At 61.8% G+C, this 23,338-nt stretch overlaps 2 protein-coding genes across 6 annotated transcripts in view; both read left to right on the top strand.

The window, feature by feature from the left end:
- Window positions 1–1,891: 1,891 nt before the first annotated feature.
- Window positions 1,892–15,278, top strand: DENND6B (DENN domain containing 6B). Its single transcript, XM_025399319.1, has 20 exons — window positions 1,892–2,168; window positions 8,659–8,697; window positions 8,772–8,814; window positions 9,610–9,722; window positions 10,269–10,349; window positions 10,949–11,054; window positions 11,171–11,250; window positions 11,337–11,399; window positions 11,649–11,704; window positions 12,450–12,572; window positions 12,655–12,750; window positions 12,838–12,932; window positions 13,054–13,119; window positions 13,577–13,641; window positions 13,730–13,819; window positions 13,957–14,010; window positions 14,336–14,445; window positions 14,628–14,730; window positions 14,836–14,910; window positions 14,992–15,278. Exons 1-20 carry the CDS (start codon window positions 1,992–1,994, stop codon window positions 15,112–15,114), a joined length of 1,758 nt encoding a protein of 585 aa, XP_025255104.1. The 5' UTR covers window positions 1,892–1,991; the 3' UTR covers window positions 15,115–15,278.
- A 4,057-nt stretch (window positions 15,279–19,335) lies between these two features.
- PLXNB2 (plexin B2) overlaps window positions 19,336–23,338 on the top strand; it is a 32,518-nt gene continuing 28,515 nt past the window's right edge. For all 5 annotated transcript variants that reach the window (XM_025399063.1, XM_025399066.1, XM_025399065.1 and 2 more), the window contains exon 1: window positions 19,336–19,415. The gene's annotated coding sequence lies outside the window, so the exon portion shown is untranslated. The remainder of the gene's footprint in view (window positions 19,416–23,338) is intronic.

A 23,338-nucleotide genomic window follows, 5' to 3' on the forward strand; every position in this document is an offset into this window, starting at 1 on the left:
ATGGGTTTCACCATGTTGGCCAGGTTGGTCTCAAACTCCTGACCTCAGGTGATCCACCCGCTTGGGCTTCCCAAAGTGCTGGGATTACAGGCATGAGCCACCTCGCCTGGCCTGGTAGGAATGTTTTTAAATGTATGGCTGCTTTGGGAAACGCTAAACATATACCCAGGCTATGCCTCAGCAATTTGGTTTCTACATATGCCCAAGAGAAATGAAAACAAGCCCGGGCAACATGAGACCCCATCTCCACAAAAAGAAAAAAAAAATTTAAAAATAATGGGGTATGGAAGCGTGTGCCTGTAGCCTTAGCTACCCAGGAGACTGAGTGGGAGGACAGCTTGAGCCAGGGGATCGAGGCTGCAGTGAGCTGCAATGGGCCACTGCACTCCAGCCTGGGAGAGAGTGAGACCTTTCCTCTAAAAATAAAAATAAAAGCAATACGGTCTGGCCTGGCGCAATGGCTCACGCCTGTAATCCCAGCACTCTGGGAGGCCTGGGGGGCAGATCACGTGAGCTCAGGAGTTCCAGACCAGCCTGGTCAAAATGGTGAAACCCTGTTTCTAAAACTAAAAATACAGAAATTAGCCAGGCATGGTGGTGCACGCCTGTAATTCCAGCTACTTGGGAGGCTGAGGCAGGAGAATCACTTGAACCCAGGAAGCGAAGGTTGCAGTGAGCTGAGACCGTGCCATTGCACTCCAGCCTGGGCAACAAGAGCAAAACTCTGTCTCAAAAAAACAACACGTTCATGTGCTGCTCAACGGTGAAGCTACGTCCTGAGAAATGTGTCATTAGGCGATTTTGTTGTGACAAACCTAGATGGGACAGCCTACCCCACACCTAGGCCAGATAATCCGAACAACACGTGGTAATCTTTTATTTATTTATGTATTTGTTTTTGAGATGGAGTCTCGCTCTGTCGCCCAGGCTGGAGTGCAGTGGCACAATTTCGGCTCACTGCAACCTTTGCCTCCCGGGTTGAAGCGATTCTCCTGCTTCAGCCTCCGGAGTAGCTGGGATTACGGCGCCCTCCAGCCACCACACCCCGCTACTTTTTGTATTTTCAGTCGAGACGGGATTTCACCATGTTGGTCAGGCTTGTCTCGAACTCCTGGATTCATGATCCGCCACCCCCGCTCGGCCTCCCAAAGTGGTGGGACGACAGATGTGAGCCCCCGCGTCTGGCCAACACGTGGGAATCTGAAGGGACCACCACAGTATATGCGGCCCGCCTTCCACCGAAACGTCACGAGGCCCACGACTCAAAGGCGTGCTCCATTAAGTTACCGATAGCCCCAAACTCGCCCTTCCACGCCAGGCCTCGAGGTGCTCTGTGGACCACGGCGGGGCCCGTGGCCCTCGCGAGGGAGGCAAGGCGCTCCAGGTTCCCGCGATTCCCCCGGAAAGTGAAACTGCAGAGGCGCCACGTGGACACCGGCGGTCAGACGCGACCCCAGGCCGCAACGGACCCAGAGGAAACTAGCGGGAGTCCATGCGGCGGGAGCGCGAGTCCGCGGTGGTGGCTGGGCGCTCAGTGAAGACGCCATTCCGCCACGAAAACGCCCGCCACGCCGCTCCGCGGTGGGGCGAGGCGGGCTGGCCGGACCTGCGAAGCCCCACGAGCTCGGCGCCGGCTAGCTGCGGCTTTGCTCTGCCTCCCCGGCCTGGCCGCGACGCTCCCGCAAGCCAGCATCCGCGAGCACCTGGGCCGACCCGACTCTCTCGGGCCTCAGACGGCGTGGGCCGTGGAAAACTCGGGTGCGGCCTCTTCCCCGGAAGTCCCCCAGTGGGCTCCGGCCGCTCTGGCCCGCGCGCGCCCGGCTCGCTGGTGCCCTGGGCGGCGCCCGGCCGCTGGCGCTTCTCCGGCGCTAGGGGGCGCGCGGCCGCGGTGGAGCCGCTCTGGGCCGCGGCGGCCGCTCGACTGCTCTGAGGCGCGGTCCGGACGCGCACCGCCCCCGCCCGCGTTCCCCCGGCAACCTGCGGCCGCCGCCATGGACGCGCTGTTGGGCACAGGGCCTCGCCGGGCTCGCGGCTGCCTGGGCGCGGCTGGACCCAGGTCTTCAGGCCGCGCGGCGCGGACCCCGGCGGCGCCCTGGGCGCGCTTCTCCGCCTGGCTGGAGTGCGTGTGCGTGGTCACCTTCGACCTGGAGCTGGGCCAGGCGCTGGAGGTGAGCGGGCGCGGGCGGGTGGGCAGGGCTGGGCCGCTCGGGGCCCTCGGCCGCCCCGCACTCTCCCTGGCCTTCTGCTTCGCCTCCTGGAGGGGCCTCTTCCCCGGGCTCCAGAAGCGCTTTCCAGGCCGAGGAGGGAAGGCCAGCCGCTCGGAGTCGGATGTTGTCTTCACATTGGGATGGAGAATTTTGCATCTCCTGAGTGGTACTCTTTCGATTTTTCTCAGTAAATATCTCACATCTCCCCACTCCATTCCCCACCGGAGTAGTGACACCTTCATCCCCGCAGTGGCTCCCGCCAGAGTCCCGGGCTTACCCTCTGCTCCGCGTCCCATCTCTGGGCATAGCAAGGCTGACGGCTCCTTCTGCAACAAAGGTCTCGGATCCGTTCTTTTGCTGCCATCACTGATGTCATCCCCGCCCCAGCTGCACCCCAGAGTTCAATCTTTGTTGCTCTCCTGCTTAAAACCCTGCAGCGCCTCCTTGTTCACCTAGAATCGGATCCAGACCCCATAGGCCCTTGTCCCTCGACCTGCGTCTTGTGTTCTTGCTCTTGGGGGTCTGTTCATCGGCTGTGCCCATGGGCTTTCGATGTGGTCTTCCTACTGCCTGCAGGCCTCCACTCACCTACCCACACACGCAGCCTCCCTTCCTCCAGGGAGGCCCCGCGGGATGATCTTCTCTGTGTCCTGTATGACACACACGGGAGAGCTGACCGGCACAGGGGAGGCCCACCTGCAGGTGGAGGGAGGCTTCCCCGCACTGGCGGAAGGAACCTCCTGAGAGGTAGTGAGCGCTCCATTACTGCAGGTGTCCAAGGTGAGGCCAAATTGTCATCATCAGGAAAGCCAGACAGCATGTCTCTGTGGTTGGGAGATGCTTTCTAAGGCCCTGCTGAACTCCAAGAAGCCATAAGAAGCCTATAGTCTTCCAAACAGAAAACAGAAAAGCGTTAACTCTAGCACTCTCTGGAGCGCCTCCCACCACACAACGTCCCCAGCAGGTGCACCGTCTCGAACAGCATCACTGGGTGGGGGCTGAGTACCAAGAACTGTGGTGACCTGTCCAGGGTTGACAGCCCACTTTCTTAGTTCAATACTGTTGCCCAGATTGTTACCCACAAAATCACAAAAGAAGTTAAGAGGTTCCGGCCGGATGCGGTGGCTCACCCCTGTAATCCCAGCACTCTGTGAGGCCGAGGCGGGCAGATTACCTGAGGTCAGGAGTTCAAGACCAGCCTGGCCAACATGGTGAAACCCCGTCTCTACTAAAAATACAAAAATTAGCTGGGTGTGAGGATGGGCGCCTGTAATCCCAGCTACTTGGGAGGCAGAGGAAGGAGAATCGCTTGAACCCAGGAAGCGGAGGTTACAGTGAGCTGAGATTGCACCATTGTACTCAAGCCCGGTGACAAGAGTGAGACTTCATCTCAAAAAACAAAAAACAAACAAAAAAAGAAGTTAAGAAGTTCCTGGCCGGGCGCGGTGACTCACACCTGTAATCCCAGCACTGTGAGGGGCTGAGGCAGGCGAATCATAAGGTCAGGAGTTTGAGACCATCCTGGCCAACATAGTGAAACCGCATCTCCACTAAAAATACAAAAATTAGCCGGGCGTGGTGGCAGGCTCCTGTAGTCCCAGCTACTCGGGAGGCTGAGGCAGGAGAATCGCTTGAACCCAGGACGGGGAGGTTGCAGTGAGCTGAGATCGCACCACCACACTCCAGCCTGGGTGACAAACTAAGACTCCATCTCAAAAAAAAAAGTTAAGAAGTTCCTCTGTTCCTTAAGGCATTCTCGTGTTATTTTCTAAACCCCATTTGGAAAGTTACTTCTGAGCTGTTGAAGGCTGTGTGTGCTTGGGATACCTAGCTCGGACTGGGGGCATGGTCAGCTGGCAGAGTGCTGGGGACCCAGGTCCATGTCCGAAGCCTCCATAGCAGTGACATGGACACCTACAGATCACTGGGTCTGTGCAGAAACCTGGCAGTGGATCCACTGGGGCCTGAGCACATGACTTTTGCTTTTCCTCCCTCCCCTGGAAGTCACGGGGAAGATTGAGGTCGTTTTAGTCACTTACAGACTTTTAGGGAGCACCCACTGTGCACTCAGTCACAGCTCAGCCCAGCTAAGCACCGCAAAGTCCCAGGGCTGTGCTTGGTTCTGCGACGTGGAAGGAAGACCCTAGTTGGGATGCATGCAGCTCAGAGGATGGAATGGGCTTAGGTAAATAAGTCTTGGACGCTGAGAAGAGACAGGGGAGGGGGTCCTGTTTCAGGTAACCCCTCTCCCAAAATGGCAACATAAGCAAAAGGCAAAGAGCTGGTGATTCAGTTACTCATTCAGTAAATCACTTTGAAGGCCAAGTGCAGTGGCTCACGCCTGTAATCCCAGCACTTTGGGAGGCCGAGGTGGGCGGATCACCTGCGTTCAGGAGTTTAAGACCAGCCTGACCAACATGGAGAAACCCTGTTTCTACTAAAAATGCAAAATTAGCCGGGCATGTTGGCGCATGCCTGTAATCCCAGCTACTCAGGAAACTGAGGCAGGAGAATCGCTTGAACCCAGGAGACAGGTTGCGGTGAGCTGAGATTGCACCATTGCACTCCAGCCTGGGCAACAAGAGCAAAACTCCATCTCACAAAAACAAAACAAAACAAAAAACCGTAAATCACATTAAGCAGCTATCACCAGCCCAGCCCCACAATACTGGTGCCCAGCACATGAGAAGACAAGGCTCTAGCCCTCTAGGAGTTCACACTATATGCCAGTGATATGGAGAGTAAGTGGTTCAGGGTCCATAGTGCTCACAGGATACCCCCGCAACTGTACACATGGGGGCACCGTGGAAATGAGTGCAGTGCAGCCTGCTTGTGAGATGAGGGTCCAGCTTGAGAGGGGCCAGCAGGGCTGTGGGGTGACAAGGGGTCTGGCTTGAGAGGGGCTGGGCAGGACTGTGGAGTGACTGGAGTGTACAGGTCAGCTTAGGAAAGGGCCTGGCTCCGCCTTCTCAGCTTTTGAAAACTCACCTCTTGGGCCGGGCACAGTGGTTCCTGCCTATAATCCCAGTACTTTCAGAGGCCGAGGCGGGAGGATCACTTGAGGCCAGGTGTTCCAGACTAGCCTAGGAAACATAGTGAGACCCTGTCTCTACCAAAAATAAAAATAAATTAGCCAGGTGTGGTGGCGTGCACCTGTAGTTACAGCTACTCAGGAGGCTGAGGCTGTAGGATTGCTTGAGCCCAGGAATTCAAGGCTGTGGTGAGCCATGATCACTGCACTCCAGCCTGGGTTACGAGAACCTGTCTCGAAACAAAATTAAAAGAAAAAAAAAGGCTAGGCTTGCTGGCTTATGCCTGTAATCCTAGCACTTTGGAAGCCCAAGGTGGGAGGAGCACTTAAGGCCAGGAGTTCTAGACCAGCCTGGTCAATATAGCAAGACCCACATCTCTACAAAAAATACAAAATGAGGCCAGGTGTGGTGGCTCACACCTGTAATCTTAGCACTTTAGGAGGCTGAGGCAGGGGGATTGTGTGAGCTCAGAAGTTTGAGACCAGCCTGGGCAACATGGTGAAACCCCATCTCTACTAAAAATACAAAAGATTAGCTGGGCATTGTACACCTGTAATCCCAGCTACTCTGGAGGCTGAGTTAGGAGAATCGCTTGAACCCAGGAGGTGGAAGTTGCAGTGAGATGAGATCGTGCCACTGCACTCCAGCCCGGGTGACGGAACTGGAGCGCAGCTCTCAAAAAAAAAAAAGAAAAGAAAAAAGAGCCAGGCATGGTAAAAGAGCCAGGCATGGTGGCACACACCTGTCGTCTCAGCTACTCAGGAGGCTGAGGTGGGAGAACTGCTTGAGTCCAGGAGTTGGAGGTTGAGCCTGTCTGTTAAAAAACAAGAAACAGGCCGGGTGCAGTGGCTCACACCTGTAATCCCAGCACTCTGGGAGGCCGAGGCGGGCGGATCACGAGGTCAGGATATCGAGACCATCCTAGCTAACACAGTGAAACCCCGTCTCTACTAAAAATACAAAATACAAAAAAAAAAAAAAAAAAAAAGCCGGGCATGGTGGCAGGCGCCTGTAGTCCCAGCTACTCAGGAGGTTGAGGCAGGAGAATCGCTTGAACCCGGAAAGTGGAGCTTGCAGTGAGCGGAGATCACATCATTACACTCCAGACTGGTGACACAGCAAGACTCCGTCTCAAAAAAAAAAAAAAAGCCCAACCAAATAGAAAACAGATGGATTCTCATCAGCGCTGCGTTCAGCCCACCAGGATAGGACACACTGGCTTCCAGGAGCCATGCTGTACATGAGGGTGAAGATGAGAGACAAGGAGGCTCTCGCATAGGAGAACAGCTTTGACCCCGGGGATCCTGAGGGTGGCCAGGCCATACCTTCAGAACTGCTCCCTGGATGTGCCTTCTCTAAGCCAAGCTCCCACCCGCAGTCTTCCTCAGTGACTGCTCACCAGGAGCAGAGACCGGTGCAGGCTGCCTCAGGTGAAAAGGGCGAGACCCTTGTGGAAGCCCGAGCAGGGCACAGCCTGGCCTGGGAGGCCTGCATGCCCTCAGGATCAGCTCCAGGTGTCCCTTCACCTTGGCATGCCCGACCCCAGGTAGCCTGACCCCTGGCTCAGTACTCAGCTTCAGGCTGTAACTGGACCCCAGGGCCACTCCCAAAGATGATGAGCCTGAGAATGTGGGTTTCCCTGGTCAGACATGCTGAGGGCCCCCTGGGCATGGGCACGGAGCTCAGAGGCCACAAGCCCCCGTGACCAGCAGACCAGGTACAGAGTCCTGACCTGAGGCAGAGGGTACCTGCCTTTCCTCAGCCCTCCTCAGTGCGGACACATGAAGGCTCAGACTGAGTGGCCCTCTATCCCCAGCCCCTCACGGAGCTATCCTGAGGCGCCCCTGTGGGTCCAGCCTACTCCCAGCTTCCTCCTTCGTCTTCCTCCTGACCATTCCTTGGTGCCTGTTTAGCTCCCCTCCACCCACCTGTCCTAGTAGACCTCAGAGACCTCATCACATATGCCACAAACACTGTATTTGGGGAGGGTCTGTTCTGTGCTAGGTGTTGGGAGGCAGAAGTAACCAGGACAGGGTCCCTGCCTTAAAGAGATCTGCTCTGCGTTGGAAGAGACAAAGCAGGACCGACCACAGTAGCAAGCCCAGAGCAAACAAAAGCAGAGCTATTTTCACAGAGCAAGCGGGGCACGGTGGCTCACGCCTGTACTCCCAGCACTTCAGGAAGCTCAGGTGGGAGGATTGCTTGAGCCTAGAAGTTCAAGACTGCAGTGAGCTGTGATTGCGCCGCTGCGCTCCATCCTGGGTGACGGAGCAAGACCCCGTCTCTCAAAAACAAAATGGCAGATGCTTTCATCCAGGGCCTGGCTCCCCACTGTCTGGGGGCTCAGGGCACATCTTGGAAGAAGCCTTATTATAGCCTAAATTCAACTCAGTGGAGAAGTTGGGCAGATGGGATGAGGAGGGGACAGTGTACAGAGGCCCTCCCAGCAGGCTTCAGACAGCCCAGGAGACACTGCAGGGTCCACTGGGAATGGGGGCCCTGGGAGGTCCCTAGACGGAAAGTGGTCCAAGTGTGCATGGACCTGCTGGGCTGGGCTCCCAGGGTCACCTGCCCCACCTGCTGCCTCTGTCAGTGCACACCTGTCTTCCAGGTCATTCAGCGCCTGCTTAGTGTCATGCTCTCCCCCACTGTCCACTCCTGGGGGTGCAGGGCTGGTCCGGCTGGGCACTCACTAGGCACTGCAGGTGGGGCACAGGCCCTGGCAGGGGGAGGCTGGGTGAAGACTACTGAGCACAATGGGGAAAGGGCCTGACGGCAGGCTGCCATCATGGAGCAGGGGTGCTTCCGGGCCTGCATCTGAGCAAAAGCTCGGGGAGCAGCATGTCCGGGGCCCTCTGGTTTGGCAGGTGGTGATGGAGATGGAGGACCAGCCAGGTGGGGCCCTGTGACCGTCCCGGGTGAGGGGCCTCTGGATCCCTGAAGCACTACCCTTCTGATGTCTGATGCTGTGAACTGATGTGTGGGTGTGTAGGGGCAGGGGGGCCCAACTACAGTCTGGGCAAGAGGTGGTTGGGTGGCTGTGAGGACCAGGGGTGTGAGAAAGGGGTCAGGAAGCCCACCCCGTTGTGCTGGCCTCTTACTGAGAGGGACCTGGGGAGGTGAGAGTAGAGAAGCCTCCGGCTAGCAGGGGAGTTAGTTGCCTGGGGCCTGGTGCCTGGAGGTCAGAGGAGGAGCGGGTCAGCAAGGAGCTGGGCACAGTAGCCAGAGAAGATGGTGTGGGGAGGACGCAGCACGCTGTTGGAGCAGGGAGCCGGGGGTGAGCCAGCACCATGGCACTGACCTGCGCCCCAGAGACAGATGCTGCAGCTGCTGGGATGGTCCCAGTCCAGCAGATGCCATCAAGGGGTGTCGCCTCCTTGGGCAGATGGCGTCACCAGGCGCTCTGTCTTCCTCTGCAGCTGGTGTATCCAAATGACTTCCGGCTCACAGACAAGGAGGTGAGTCCTGGCCCTCTTGGGAATGGACGGGACCCAGGAGTGGGTCGGCCCTCACCGGGTTTTGTATGTTTCAGAAAAGCAGCATCTGCTACCTGTCTTTTCCCGACTCACACTCAGGTAGGTGACCCCATCTTTACTGGGGCTGGACATGAAGCCAGCTGGGCGTCCCTGTAGCCCAGGCCAGGGGCATCACGGCTGCCTAGGCTGCTCATGTGCAGAGTGCCACAGGGGGTGGGCAGCACCAGCCCCATGCCCACTCAGTGGAGGCACCCAGATCTCCGCGTTGCAGCAGGTCAGGCAGGTCCCCAGATGCACGTGGAAAGGGTGTCTCTCTGCAGAGACCAACAGTCTCCTACACCCCACACAGTGGCCACAAGGGGCTGGGCCTCCCTCCCGCTCCTGCCCTGGGGCATAGACATCTGGGTAACCATTTTCTAGTGCCTAGTTTCTGTCTCAAGCATGTTGAGCCAATCTCCCAGATAGGCTGAAGGTGCGTTTCTGTGCGAACATATACTAAGGCCTGTAGGTGCAGGGTGTGCAGGAGTCAGAATAGGAGCCCACTGGGAAACACAGGCCCCTTCAGCTGGGCATTCTTTCTGAGGCTTTTTTTTTTTATTTTTGAGATGGAGTCTGACTCTGTCACCCAGACTAGAGTGCAGTGGCGCAGTCTCAGCTCACTGCAACCTGCACCTCCCGTGTTCAAGTGATTCTCCCGCCTCAGCCTCCCAAGTAGCTGGAATTACAGGCGTGTGCCACCATGCCTGGCTACTTCTTGTCTTTTTAGTAGAGACAGGGTTTCACTGTGTTGGCCAGGCTGGTTTCTGGCTAACAGCAGAGGCCAGGCTCGCAGGGCCCTTGCTCCCCGGTCCCCAGCTCCCGGCCCTGACGTGTGGTGGGCTGCCCCCTTCTCAGGCTGCCTTGGAGACACTCAGTTCAGCTTCCGCATGCGCCAGTGTGGAGGGCAGAGGAGCCCCTGGCATGCCGACGATAGGCACTACAACAGCAGGGCCCCCGTGGCACTGCAGGTGAGCAGTGGGCTGCGTCTCTGGCCTGCTTCTCTTCCCCTGCTCCCCACGGGTCCTACCAGGGTCAGGCTGGTGGGAGAAGCCCCTTCGGAGTGCCTGGGCACTGTGTGGCAGGAGAGGAGCTGGCCATGCCCCGCTGACCCTGCAGTCCCAGGCACCAGTCCCAACTGAGGATGGGCCAGCTCTTCCGGGGTCTCCCCAGGGTCCCTGGGGCTTTCCCTTGGCACCACACATCCGTGACTGGGCATCTGCATAGTTGAACAGGGGCCCACGTGAACCTCCCAGGGCCCCCAGCACCCTGAACCCCTCTCCCCTACACCAGCAGACTCCCTGCTGTATCAGCAGGGCTGTTACCCACCTTCTGAGCCCAGGACCTCCTGGCCTCCGCCTTGGTGGCCAGAGGACAGGGACAGAAGCTCCAGGAGCCTCCTGGTTCTCCAGGCTCCCATCTGCTGCCGTCCCTGCATGCTTCTTGCCACTCCCAGCCCTGGGGCTGGCCAGGTGGTCTGGGTGGGGCATGGCCTGGCTAACCCTTGCACCTTCCAGAGGGAGCCGGCGCACTACTTCGGCTACGTGTACTTCAGACAGGTGAAGGACCGCTCCGTGAAGAGGGGCTACTTCCAGAAGGTGCGCTGCCTGGTCACTCTGGGCTGGCGCCTCAGAGAGGCAGGAGCTGGCAGGCAGCAGGAGGGACTGTGGGGTGGGCAAGGGGTCCTGAGCCTCCAGCAGTGCCCACCCCTCCTGCAGCCCCACCTGGGCTGTGTCCAGCTCTCCTTGCAGCCCCCTCTGCCCTGTCCTTGCCTGGCGTGGCACCCAAGGCCCTTATGTCCCGGTCCAGGACATTTCTGCCCCTCACTGATGGCTGGAGGGTCATGTCAGGGTCAGGACAACCCAGCCTGGAAGCCATAGACCGAGAGTAAAAGCTGCTCAGCCCCTGGGGAGATCATTCCAGAAATTCTGGCCACCATGCGTTTCCCTCCGAAGGCCCTAGGGTCCAGCTGCCCCGGCCGCCACCCAGGGAGTTCAGGGTTGGGTTTTCTCCTGTCTGATAATTCTGGGGTCCGAGTCAGGCCGTTCCCGGGGCAGCTCCTGCGGAGCTGGTGGGACGTGCTACCCTGGGCCAGCTCCAGGTGAGCGTGGCTTCAGGGGTCCCCATGGGCTCCTGAGTGGCTGGGGTGAGTGAGGCCTGGAGCTGGGGGCCTCTAACTGGCCCCGTGGCCCCGCAGTCTTTGGTGCTGGTGTCCCGCCTGCCCTTTGTCCGGCTGTTCCAGGCGCTGCTAAGCCTCATTGCCCCTGAGTACTTTGACAAGCTGGCGCCCTGCCTGGAAGCAGGTGAGTGGCCATCAGGCATGGCCATCGCGGTCTCATCATCCCAGCTGTGGCCCCTGGTGGGCCTGACAGCAGCTTCTCCTTGGGGAGGGTCCTGACGCTGGCTACTGCATCCGCAGTGTGCAGTGAGATCGACCAGTGGCCGGCGCCTGCACCTGGGCAGACCCTGAACCTACCTGTCATGGGCGTTGTTGTCCAGGTGAGAGTCAGCTGGCTGGGGAGCAGGCTCTGCAGGTGTGTGGGGAGGCCTTACTCCCTCTGGCAGCTGCTCCCTCCTCCTCCCAGGTGCGCATCCCATCCAGGGTGGACAAGTCCGAGTCCAGTCCTCCGAAGCAGTGTGATCAAGAGGTGGGAGCTGAGGTGGAGGCGGAGCTGAGAGGGCTTCACCCGATTGAGTCCTGCTCCTGGGCTGGGTGGTCCCACACCTGCCTCCCTGGTCCACCCTGCGGGGTGGTCAAACCCAGGCATAGCCACAGCCTGTGCCTTGGTGTAGGGCTGGGCGCTCTCCACCCTCCCCTGCGCTGTGAGGCAGGGGCTGCTTGGGGCCCAAGGGGTGCCAGCCCCCCTTGGCCCTGACCTACACTCCCCTCCTCTCAGAACCTGCTGCCAGCCCCAATGGTTCTTGCTAGCGTCCACGAGCTGGACCTGTTCAGGTGAGTCCCCTAGGGTTCTGCATGCTGCTTTGGGGGAGCTCACTCTGTGCACGTGCAGGTACGTGTGTGCGTGTGTGTGTGAGTGCGTGTGTGCACGTGTGTGTGTGTATGGCCAGCGCCATGTGGGGACTGCCCAAGGGAGGCAGCGCTCATCCTGAGTAACCCTTGGGACAGTTCTGGAAGGAAGAAGGGAGAATTGTGTAGAAGAGGAAGCAAGTGCCACATGGCTGCAGCCAGCGGAAATGGGCACAGTGGGCAGGAGGTCCTGAAAGACAGTGTCAGGAGAGGCTGTCAGGAGAGGCTGCCTGAGTCTGCCTTCACTGCCTCTGGGCGAGTCTGCAAGGGAGGCTGGGCTTTGAGACCATCCTGCTCTGTGGAGGGCCCAACAGGAGCCAGGGCTGCACTTGGGATGGGCACAGGGAGACCAGAGGGGTCCGGGCGGGTACCCCCCATCCCAGGTCAGCAGCCCCTGCCCCGGCCCTGGGGCCACTTTAGGACAGCTGGTCCCTCATAGGTGGGTCCAGGTTGAGTCCCCCATTCCCAGGCCCAGGCCCAGCACAGGTGGACTGTCGGAGCTCGGGGTGGCCATGATAACCCGAGACACTCACATCTTCAGACAGATCTGTCTTCACCTGGCGCAGCATGCCGTGTTCACCGGCGCCTGGGTGAACACGTGGGAGAGCAGGGCCAGGGCCAGGAGTCTCAGCCCCTTCCTGACCTCCCCGACCTTCTTGCCCGGCCCCAGGTGCTTCCGGCCCGTGCTGACTCACGTGCAGACACTGTGGGAGCTTGTGCTCCTTGGGGAGCCCCTGCTGGTCCTGGCACCCTCGCCCGACGTGTCCTCAGAGATGGTGCTGGCCTTGACCAGGTACCACCTTGGCTCGGTCCCGGCTGGGGTCACTGGACCATCGCGGCTGTGCCTCACCTGCTTCCTGTGCTCCTGCCCACAGCTGCCTGCAGCCCCTCAGGTTCTGCTGCGACTTCCGTCCCTACTTCACCATCCATGACAGCGAGTTCAAGGAGTTCACCACACGCACGCAGGCCCCGTAAGTGCCGCCTCCGCCCCACCTCTCTCGTCCTTGCTGCACCTCCCTGGACCTCTGTCTCTGCCTCTTCTCTCTCTCTCTGTCTAGACCAAACGTGGTCCTGGGAGTCACAAACCCTTTCTTTATCAAAACACTCCAGCACTGGCCTCACATCCTCCGAGTCGGGGAGCCCAAGATGTCAGGTCAGGCTCCCGGGGAGGTGCAGGGGGTGATGCTCAGAAGCCTCATTGAGTGTGGGGCTGCCTCAGAGCCCATGGCCAGAGCTGCGGGCACTGAGGCCTGGCCACCGGGCATGTCTCGTAGGAGACCTTCCTAAGCAAGTCAAGCTGAAAAAGCCTTCAAGGTTGAAGACCCTGGACACTAAGCCAGGTCTGTGTTCCCCTTGACCTGGAGCCCCTCCACAGTGGAGGGGCCTGTCTTGTACCTGGTGGGTCTCCCGGGTGGGGCAGCCCGGCCCCCCAACCCCTGCTCCTCTCCCAGGACCCAACAGCAGAGCCCAGACCCCTCAGCCCGGCCCCCCGACCCCTGCTCCTCTCCCAGGACCCAACAGCAGAGCCCAGACCCCTCAGCCCGGCCCCCCGACCCCTGCTCCTCTCCCAGGACTCAGCAGCAGAGCTCGGACCCTCGGACCCTCGGGGAGGGGGCGCCCTCTTGTCTTCTTCAGTGGGTCCCTGTGTCTGGGGTGGGGTGGGTGAGATTTTCAGGTGCAGCCAAGGGCATGGGGCTGCAGGCAGATGAGACCCCCACCCTGGCTCCTCTGTGGGGCTGCAGGAGTGTGGGAGGGGGGCCCTTGAAGGGCGGGGCGCCAGCTGTGCCCTCCTGCCAGGCCTCTACACCGCGTACACAGCCCACCTCCACCGCGACAAGGCGCTGCTTAAACGGCTGCTCAAGGTATGGGCTGTGGCAGGAGGGGGCTGGGGACGCCGGGAGTCTGGGGTGGTGTGAGGTGCAGCAAGGGCCTGGCCCCCCTTCCCTGCAGGGCGTGCAGAAGAAGCGGCCGTCAGATGTGCAGAGCGCCCTGCTGCGGCGGCACCTCCTGGAGCTCACACAGAGCTTCATCATCCCTCTGGTGAGGCACAGGGCTGGGGGGGAAGGGGCTGGGGGGGAACGGAGCTGGGGGAGATGGGACGGGGGAGGACGGGACTCGGGGGCACGGGGCTGGGGGGAATGGGTCCCCAGGCTCACTCCCCTCCCTTCCCCACCCAGGAGCACTACATGGCCAGCCTCATGCCCCTGCAGAAGAGCATCACGCCCTGGAAGGTGGGGGTCCTGTGGGGTCCATGGAGGGCGGGTTCCCTTCCTCACCCGGAGAAGGGAAGGTCTGGAGCAGGAGGCCATGGCTGTGTAGGAGACACAGGGCTCAAGGCCATCATGTTGTGAAACTGAGGGCCACAGGGCAGGTGGCTGGCAGGACCCTTGGAGGGGCTCAGGGTCTGCGCCCTGGGAAGGGCTATCCTGGGATCTGTGCCAGGCAGGGTGGGGGCTGGGGGTATTCAGAAGTGGTGAGGAGCGTGTCTGGGCAGCGTACCGGGTGCAGGCCTGTGAGGCCGAGTTCCCACATGCTGGCTCACCCACCCCCAATCAGACTCCCCCCCAGATCCGGCCCTTCAGCCAGGATGACTTCCTGCGTAGCCTGGAGCATGCCGGGCCCCAGCTCACCTGCATCCTCAAGGGCGACTGGCTGGGTCTCTACAGGTGGGTGGACTGCGGGTGCAGCCTCAGCCTTCCTTGGTCCCCAGGGTCAGCCCCGCGGCCCTGCCTGTCCGTCCCCAGGGTCAGCCCCGCGGCCCTGCCTGTCTGTCCCCAGGGTCAGCCCCGCGGCCCTGCCTGTCCATCCCCAGGGTCAGCCCCGGGGCCCTGCCTGTCAATCCCCACAGGCGGTTTTTCAAGTCCCCCCATTTTGACGGCTGGTACCGGCAGCGGCACAAGGAGATGGCCCTGAAGCTGGAGGCCCTGCACCTGGAGGCTATTTGTGAGGCGGTGAGGGAGGCTGGGGGTTGGGGAGGGCCAGAACGTGGTGGGGGTGGGCACAGGCCCAGGGCAGTGGGGGGCCTTGCTGACAGCAGACCCCATCTTACCCTGCAGAACATCGAGACCTGGATGAAAGACAAGTCCGAGGTGGAGGTCGTGGACCTGGTCCTGAAACTTCGTGAGAAGCTGGTAAGATGCCTCCCAGCCTTGTCCCAGCACCATCAGCCTGGCACGGAGCTGCGCCTGCCCTGACCACAGCTGCCCCTGCAGGTGCGGGCTCAGGGCCACCAGCTCCCTGTGAAGGAGGCAACGCTGCAGCGGGCCCAGCTGTATATCGAGACGGTCATCGGCTCCCTGCCCAAAGACCTGCAGGCCGTCCTGTGCCCTCCCTAGGACAGAGCCAAGGGCCACGGTCCCAGGGCCCTAGGTCTGCCTGAGCCTCCTGCTCCCCAGTGGCGGCGGCACTGGGCCAAGCACACGCTCCCCTTCCTTGGCCCCCCGCCCAGACTGCAGGCTCCTCCATTGTCTCAGCAGTAAAGGCGACATTTGGAACCACAGCATGGCCCTGACCGTAGGGATTCCGTGCAGGCGGAGCCTTGCCTCCTCCTGGGCCCCACCTGGCCTCCACAGACCTTAGGCTGGGACTGGGGCGGGGACAGGCTGGGAGCCCTCGCTGATGTGGGTGCGTCTACCGTCTGCCCCTCCCGGTGCCCATCTGTTGGCCCCCAAGCCCCCTGCACTGTGTGTGGTGGTTCCTTCAGCCCAACAGGCTGCCCAGGACAGGAGGGACCCTCTCCTGACCAGCCGCTGACTCGTCTTATCTGGGGATGGGAGGCTGTTTTGCACACAGTCATCAACTTGAGAAGGAGAGAGACTGCTTTGCAGTGTGAAGAGCTCTGCCCACCACCCCTGATGCCCCTCTGGGCCCCCACCTGCTTGGGGCTGTGGTTTGTTGGGAGGTAGGGGTTGGGCAGGGGGCGGTGTGGGGCCCAGCACCTCTGCTAGGAGAGCTGGCTCAGCTTGGCCCTCAGAGGGTCCACAGCACCTTCCTGGTTCCCAGTCCTGGAGCCCCCACCATGCACCAGCTCCGTATGTCCTTCCTGGGAGGTGGACAAGGCTCCTGTCGTCCAAGTGTGTCCGTCCATGCCCCACATGCAGCCCAAGGGGCTCTGGACTTCGGCTTGACCCTGCCTCTGGCTGAAGCCTGCATGTCTCCCTTTCCTTGGTAAGGGGTGAAGATCCCTAAGAGCCACCTCTGGGTCATGTGCTCCCCCTGTGACACCTGCAGGCACTGAGGCCCATGGGTACGGTGTTGGCACTGCGCAGCACACGGTGACGGTACTGTCAGGGCTCCGGACAGCCAAGCCCCGCTCAGCATCACACATTGTGTGCCCAGGAATAGGTCCCCTGACCACTCAGACCCTCAGACTCCTTGCCTGAGCAACCCAGCAGTGCAGATGCCCGACATGGTGCTGGGAGGGTCACTCATGGAGAATGGGCTTTGTACCCTGCGAAGCCGGGCAGGTGCTGGCCAGGGGACACAGGGCTGGGGGAAGGACTTTCCTTTTTCTTCTGAGGCCCCCATTCAGTCTGTAGAAGGTAGCCTTCGTTCAGCACGCGTGCGCGATGTACTGTTTGTGTTCTCATTGGTGGTCTCGGACCACATCCTCCAGCCAGGCGGTGTAGAGTGAGCACTGCCAGCCACTTCAGTGCAGGGCGTGACCGAGCCACGAGGACAGCGGGGTCAGGTGTCTGGACAACAGGTAGTTCTCAGAACTTGGTACATGTCAACTTGTCCAGCCAGACTGCGCCCAGGACAGCCTGTCCCTGTCACCATTCTACAGACAAGGACACAGAGGCAGCCGGGAGGGTGACAAAGGGGAGCTGTCGAGCCCAGATGTCTGGTGCAGGGTCCAAGGACGTGACCACGTTAAACAGAACACGTAGAGGCTGAGGCGGCAAACCTGTTCTGTGGCAGGGGCCAGCCGGGGACCTGAGGGTGAGAAAGGTCCTGGCCTCAAATTCTGCTTGGGCCTCCCAACTGTAGCATGGGGGGACCAGCCTCCCTACTGAGGGCTTGGTCTCTAGAGGGTCTGCAGAGATGCTGGCACCTCCTGTGTGGCCGGCTTGAACACTGACCTCCGTAAGATGGGGCCTGGGGGCCAGTATAGGCCCTGCCATCAGCTGCCCTCCACCAGGGCCCTCTGCAAAAGCCTTGTGCTGGTGGCCCGTCCCCTGAGGACCACCACTTCAAGGTGTCGAGGAAGCTTGGGAAGACAATCCACCCCTCTCACAACTGTGGCCCCCCTTTGGGGAGTGCACCCCAAGGACCACGGTGGCATGTGCTTCCCCACGCCACAGTCTCACCTCACGGCTTTCTGAGGGCTGCCCCACAGCACAGAGGGCTGCAGACCCACAGGCTGCAGGGAGGGGCTTCAGGCTAGTCTCCCAACCCCCCAGGGACCCTGGCCACTGTCTGTCCAGAAATGCACAAGCAGATTTCCCTGGAGGGCTCTGGTAAGGCCACATAGGTGGGCGGGTGGGAGACTTGGTGGGGGGCACTGGGCCAGGCGGCCAGCATTGCCCTGGGCAGAAGCCAAGGCTAAGGTGGAGGGTAGTGTCCCAGCCCCTCTTCCTCAGGGCCTGTCCCCACCTATGCAGAAGAGGCCTGGGGTGGAATGTGGCCTGGGGTGAATGGGTGGGGGCTGGGCATGGAGACCTGCCAGCTCCATCTGTCCTGATGCCTCTTGTGGCCCCCCAGTGTCAAGGCCGCTCTGAGTTGGCTGAGCCTTTGTCCAGGGCTGGGCCATGGCCCTCCCCTCCCCACGCACACCAGGCCAGGGGCAGGCAGTGAAGAGACAGGAAGGTCCAGAAAGCTCTACCCCTGGCCACAGTGCCAGCCCCCGCAGGCAAGAGGGCTTGCTGGGCAGAACTGTTGGCAAGGGTGAGGACTGCTGTGGTTACAGGCCTCCTGAAGGACAGGGACCACAGAACCCAGAGGGTGGAGAGAGCTGGGAGCAGGTCTGGAGTGGGGCTGGGGGCTGAGGGTGCACACAGGGCCTGCTCAGGGACAGGAAGCACAGCTGCTCAGCCTCAAGCTTCCTGCTGGCTATTTAAAGACTCCCTTTTGGTCTAGAACAGAGGCCTTCCCACGATTTTGGTATTAAAATGTCCTTTTGTGACACAGGCCTTGTCTTTTCCTTTTTTGATAAAATGTTGGCAACCTTGTCAGACCCTGGTAATTTTGGGGTCCTCTGCAGTGAAGGGGAGGGTGGCCGCAATGTGGATTGTGGTTCAAGGCCCAAGGGAAGATTTGGGCAGGAACAAGGCCTGGCTGCTTGAGGGTGGGAGAAGGCAGAGACCGAAAGAACTAAGTCAGGCTGGGAGAGTTTGTCAGGATGTGGCAGGGCAGATCCCAAGTGGGGGAAGCAGGGGAGGAGGGGATGCCTGGCTGGGGACAGGAGGAAGCCGACCAGCTGCAAGGACGGGGCAGGTCTGGGTGGAAGGCCGGCCCCAGGGAGGGGTGACCCAGGGTGGGGGCGAGCGTGAGGGCTTGGGGAATGCTTCCTTCTCCTGCTTAGCACATCCAGTCCTGGGAGGGCAGTGGAGGCATGCTCCAAGGTCTGGCCCTGCAGAGGGTTCTCCACCTTTTCTCAAGCGCAGGGGACCCCAGGAGCACTGGGGCTGGGACTTGAGGCCTGGGATGCCAGAAATGGGGCCAGCTCTGTCCCAGAAACCATAACCCCAGAAAGAGGTCTCAGGCCACCCACCTCCAGGCCCTGAAGGATCAGTGTGGGGTCCCAGGTGCAGCGTCCCAAGGTGCTGCTGGAGGCCAGGGATGTGCTGGGAGGCCATCCTCAGGTGCCCGGTTTACCCTGGGAAGTTGAGGGCCTGAGACCCCTGGGAAAGGGCCAAAGCCCAGCAGCCCCCACCCCTGAAACCTGCCGGCGAGCGACCGACTGGTCTGCTCCTGGTCTGGGGGTGAGGGTCTGGTGCCCACCCATCTCAAGACTGGCAGGGACCCTTGTTCCTCTGGCCAGGCAAAAGTGCGCCCGTAATGCCCTCCCCTAGCGCCAAGCCCTGGGCTCCCCTCAAACCTGTGGGGTTCCTGTGGGGGTGCTCGACCTTCCTGGACGGTGGCATGGTGGGCAGGGTGCTGCCCTGGCTAACCTGGGTCTGAACTGGGGTGCCCAAACCTACCCAACGATGCTGTGGCTGCTGGGGCAGGGGAGACATGGGGGCGGCGCAGGGGGCGCAGGCCCAGCCCCTCCCCTCCCGTCCCATTCTCCCTTCCCTTCCCGTCCCGTCTCTCTGTTCCCTCCCCTCCCGTTCTCCTTTCCCTTTCCCGTGCCCTCCCCTCCCGTTCTCTTCTGCCCTTCCCTCTCCCCTCTCCCGTCTCCCCTCTCCCCTCGTTTCCTCCTCCCCTCCCCTCCCCTCCCCCTCCCCCTCCCCCTTCCCGTCCCCCTCCCCCTCCTCCCTCCCTCTCCCCCTCCGCTTTCCTCTCCCTCTCCCCCGTTCTCCTGTTCTCCCCGCCCTCCCCTCCTCTCCCTCGTCGGGGGCGGGGCCGGCAGCTCCCGCGCGCTCCGGCCCCTCCTCGGCCACACAAAGGCCCCGTCTCCATGGCAGCAGCGCGGGCCAGAGCGCAGCGCCGAGCGCGGCCCGGGCGCCATCGAGCCTTGGCGGCGGACGTGCAGGTACCGAGCTCGGGGGACTGGGCTGCGGGGGACGTCGCGCTGGGCGCGGGGGGCTTCGCCGTCAGCGCCGCTCCGCCCGGGCCTGCCGCGCTCGGGCCCGGGGACCTGCGGCGGCTGCGGCTCCGCGGAGGGCTCCCGGGGCCTGGGCCCCGTCCGTCGGTCCATCCGGCGAGGCCCGGGCCGCTCCCGCCCCACGCCCTTCCCGGTGGGGACTCGGGGGACGGGCCCGGCCGGCGGGGGCTGCGCGTCCCTCCGGAGCCGCGTCGGATCCCTCCTCCGCGCCTGCCTCTCACTCTTCAGCCGCCGAGCTCCGTGCGCCGAGCGGAGATGGTCCCGCGGTGCAGGCGCTCCGGGCCGGCCCCAGGCTCAGCGGCACAGGAGCCTGGCTCTGCCCGAGCTCCCGGGGGCCGTCCCCGCACCCCTGGGGCCTGCTTGGCTCGGGGGGACCGGGGCGGAGAACACCCGCACCTGGCGAGACCCCACGGCCCGGGCCTCCTCGCGGTTCCCAGGGTGGCGTCTGGGTGGACACCCCGAGACACAGAAAGTCTTAGAAGCGGTGGCGCGGGCCCTGCCTCCCCGCTGCTGACCGTGCCCCTCCGCACCCTGCTCATGCAGGAAGCCCCTGTCCTGCCAGCGCCCCTGGTCGGGCTATTCGGCAGATCTGGGGAGCCCGCCTCCCGCTGTCATCTGGGGGTCTCAGAGCCCGGGAGCCCTGGAGCTTCCTGCCAGGCCCTTGATTTGTCTTCCCGAAGCTCCCTGGGAAAGGAAGAAAGGGGTCTGTCTGCCCACTGTGGGCTGTGGCAGAGTCAGGACAGGGGGTGAGGGTGGGCCCCAAACCCGGCAGGTCTCGGGGGGCCTGGAGGGCTCCCTGGGCCCCACCTTCCCTGGACCCCCCCGCCCCCCACTTAATGTCTGACTTCGGCCCTTGCTTGGAGGCTCCGCTCAGCCTGCGAGACTTTAAAGTTGAGCTTCCTCAGGAGCCCTTTGCGGGTGGGAGAGTGAGGCTGCCAGGAACTGGGGTCTCTCAGCCTGCCCCGTGCCCAGATGACCCTGGCACGGAACAGCTGAACAGCTGGTGGGAGGAGCCCTCCCTTTCCTGCCCAGAGGTGAGGGTCCCCCGGAGGGCAGGGCCAGCGGGCATTTTTTTGTGGCGAGTCAGCTTTTTACATGTTGCATAGAAATCCGCGGAGCTGACTGAGGAGCAAGCAGGTGGGCCTGGCACATCTGAGTCCTCTCAAGGTTCCAGTGTGGGGCCCACCTCTGTCTGGGGTGTCTGGGAGGCCTGAGGTCTTGCCAGGGGTTCCTTGCCCCAGTAGAGGGAAGTTACTGAGAAAAACAAGGGTTTGGAATGTGAGTCCCCCTCCCCCACCGGCTGCCTGCCAAGAAGGAATTATTTTGGATTATCCAGCCGTGTCCAGTCACCCGAAGCGGGAGGCTGCAGCGTGGGAGAGGGATCCACTTCCGGGCCGTGGGTTGAGGGCCCCAGGAGGAGGACAGGCAAGTCCGGGCAGCTCTGCCACTTTCTACTGCAGCTGCCCAGACTGGGCGGGGAGGAGATGCGTCACCTTTGGGTTGGAGAAGGCCCCAAGGTTGGCCCCAGCAGGCCCTGCTGAGCCTGCAGTGGGCCCAGGCCCCTCTGGGGGAGACCATGGGATGGGAGGAGCTCTGGGCCCACCCAGGGACCCCCTCGTCCCGAGAAGCCTCAACGGTAGTCTGAAGAGCCTCTGAGGCACCCTCCAGACCCAAGTTCAGGGACACACCCTGTGCCGGTGACCTATGCGTGCCAGGGAGGAACGGGCAGGAGCGAGGCCAGGCTGCTAGGGACGGCAGTGGGGTCTTCCTCAGGGGGCCCTCCTGCCCCAACTGACTCCCTGTTCAGCTCCTGACTAATGGATCAGCCTCCCTCCAAGCCCCTCCGACAGCCAGGCCTCGCCTACGACCCCCGGTGGATATGGCGCCTGTGAGCCCATCCCACAAGTGGGGAGACTGAAGCCAGAGATGGGTCTGTGTGAGGAGTCATCTGCGACGCTGTGTGCCCAGGGCTGTGGCTGCCGGGCGCTCTGGGTCCATGCTGTGTGTGCACCCGGGGTGTGTGCCCAGCAGCCTGCATGGGGACCACATCGGGGAAGTGGAGCCGGCAGCTGGCCCCAAGTGCAGAAAGCCCAGGGGCTTGGCCCTGGCCCAGGGAAGTGGAGCAGAAGAGATTGGATTGGAAGGTGCTGGGGAGGGCCCATATGGCACAGTCCTCCTCCCAGCCCAGGACGTCGTCCATTCTCACTGTGTCCTGCCCCCTGCCTCATGCTGTGCCATCCACAACCGATGGTCCCCCTGGGACATGGGCGTGGGCAGGGGTGCACTGGCTGGGAGAGACTGTGTCTTCCGGCCCCTCATATTGTGCCTTCTCTAAGCTAGGCAGGCACTTGGATGCCAGGCCTCTGCCACGAGGGCTGCCTTCCCCTGAGCTGGGAGTTCTCACTCAGCTCATGCCTCTGTCCCTCTGGCTGCAGCCTGGCCGCCCTCCTTGGAAGTTGGTGGGGAACCTCTTGTACCCAGAGCCCTCCTTGGATGCGGTTTGGGGATGAGATGGTGAGCTGCTCAGAACTCACCCAGCGGCCAGCAAGGGGCCCCCCAGCCTTGACCTCCCTTCTGTGAGGCGGATCCAGGTTCTCTGGGGGTGGGGGATTCGGTGGGGTTGGGGCTGGGCCGAGCCCCTCCCTCCCTTAGGAGTAGTGGCTGTTTGTGTTTGGGGTGGGGCTGTGGGTGGGGTGGGACTGGGTCTCTGACTAATTACAGGATGGGGAGGGTGGGTCAGAGCCTACGGCTGGTGGGGGGTGCTCGGGCTCTGGGGCCCCAGGGAGGGCAGCTGCCCTCGCTTCCCTCTTTCTGGGCTACACAGGTTCCTCCACTTTCTTCATTTCCGTGGTTTCACATCCCTTGACACAGGGCCTGCTTCTTCGCATACCCCCAGATTGTAAGGACCCCTGCCTCTCTCTGCCGACCAGGGGAGGAGCCTGTGCTGTTCTGGGCTTCCCCAGCCACAGGTGTGGCCTCAAGCCAGGCCCCGACACAGTGGCCCTCCTGGCTCAGAAGCCTCCTCTCTGAAGACCAAGTGTGTGAAGGGATTGGCTGGGCCCCTGCTGTCTGGCCCTGAATGCTGGCACCCCGCCCCCCCCCCAGTGAGTCCGCCCTGCTCCGTGAAATTCAGGAACCTGTGACAGTGACTGGCCCCAGGCCCAGCAGAGCCAGGGATGGTGGGGCAGGCTGCCCCTGGTGGTACTGCAGGTCTGCCCCACCCCCTGGGGATGTCTGTGTCTGGGGAGGAGACTGGGGCTGGCCTGGCCGAGGAGCCGGGGGTTCTATTTCCCACAGTCCTGCCTCTGCAGCCCAGATCCTGGAGCCCTTCACATCCAGAGGCCGGCCCACACTGAGGGCCCACTGTGGTTGGTGGCCTTCCCTGGGGGTGGCCCCCGAGGCCTGGCCGAGGCCACACCTGAGCTGCCTCGTGTCCCAGGCTAGGTGAGGGAGGAGACTGCCCTGGGCTGGGATCAGGGTGCCTGGGGGCAGGTCCAGCTCTCTTCCTCAGCCCTCTGAGGTCTCCTGGCTTCTGAAAGCCAATAGTTCCTCATTCCAGTGCCCGCTGAGTCCTGGCCCAGGCCTGGAGCAGGAGAGGGAGGTGCTGCCCCAGTTCTGCCCCCAGCTCTGCCAGCAGCAGCAGCATCAGGGGCAGGGACTGGGCTCCTGGGGGTAGGGCCCCTGGCCCCTCTGGCACAGCTGGTCAGCAGCTTCCCTGAGGGGGCCCTGGGTGGAGTCACAGTGTCCAGCACCGACCTCTGGGCCCGATGCTGCGCCAGCTGGGCCCCACAGCAAGAGTGAGAAAGAGGAAAATGCTTGGTGTCCACCTCTGAGAAGGCCTCCTGTGTGAA

Source organism: Theropithecus gelada, chromosome 10 (genome assembly GCF_003255815.1).
Source record: "Theropithecus gelada isolate Dixy chromosome 10, Tgel_1.0, whole genome shotgun sequence".
NCBI classification, from domain to species: domain Eukaryota; kingdom Metazoa; phylum Chordata; class Mammalia; order Primates; family Cercopithecidae; genus Theropithecus; species Theropithecus gelada.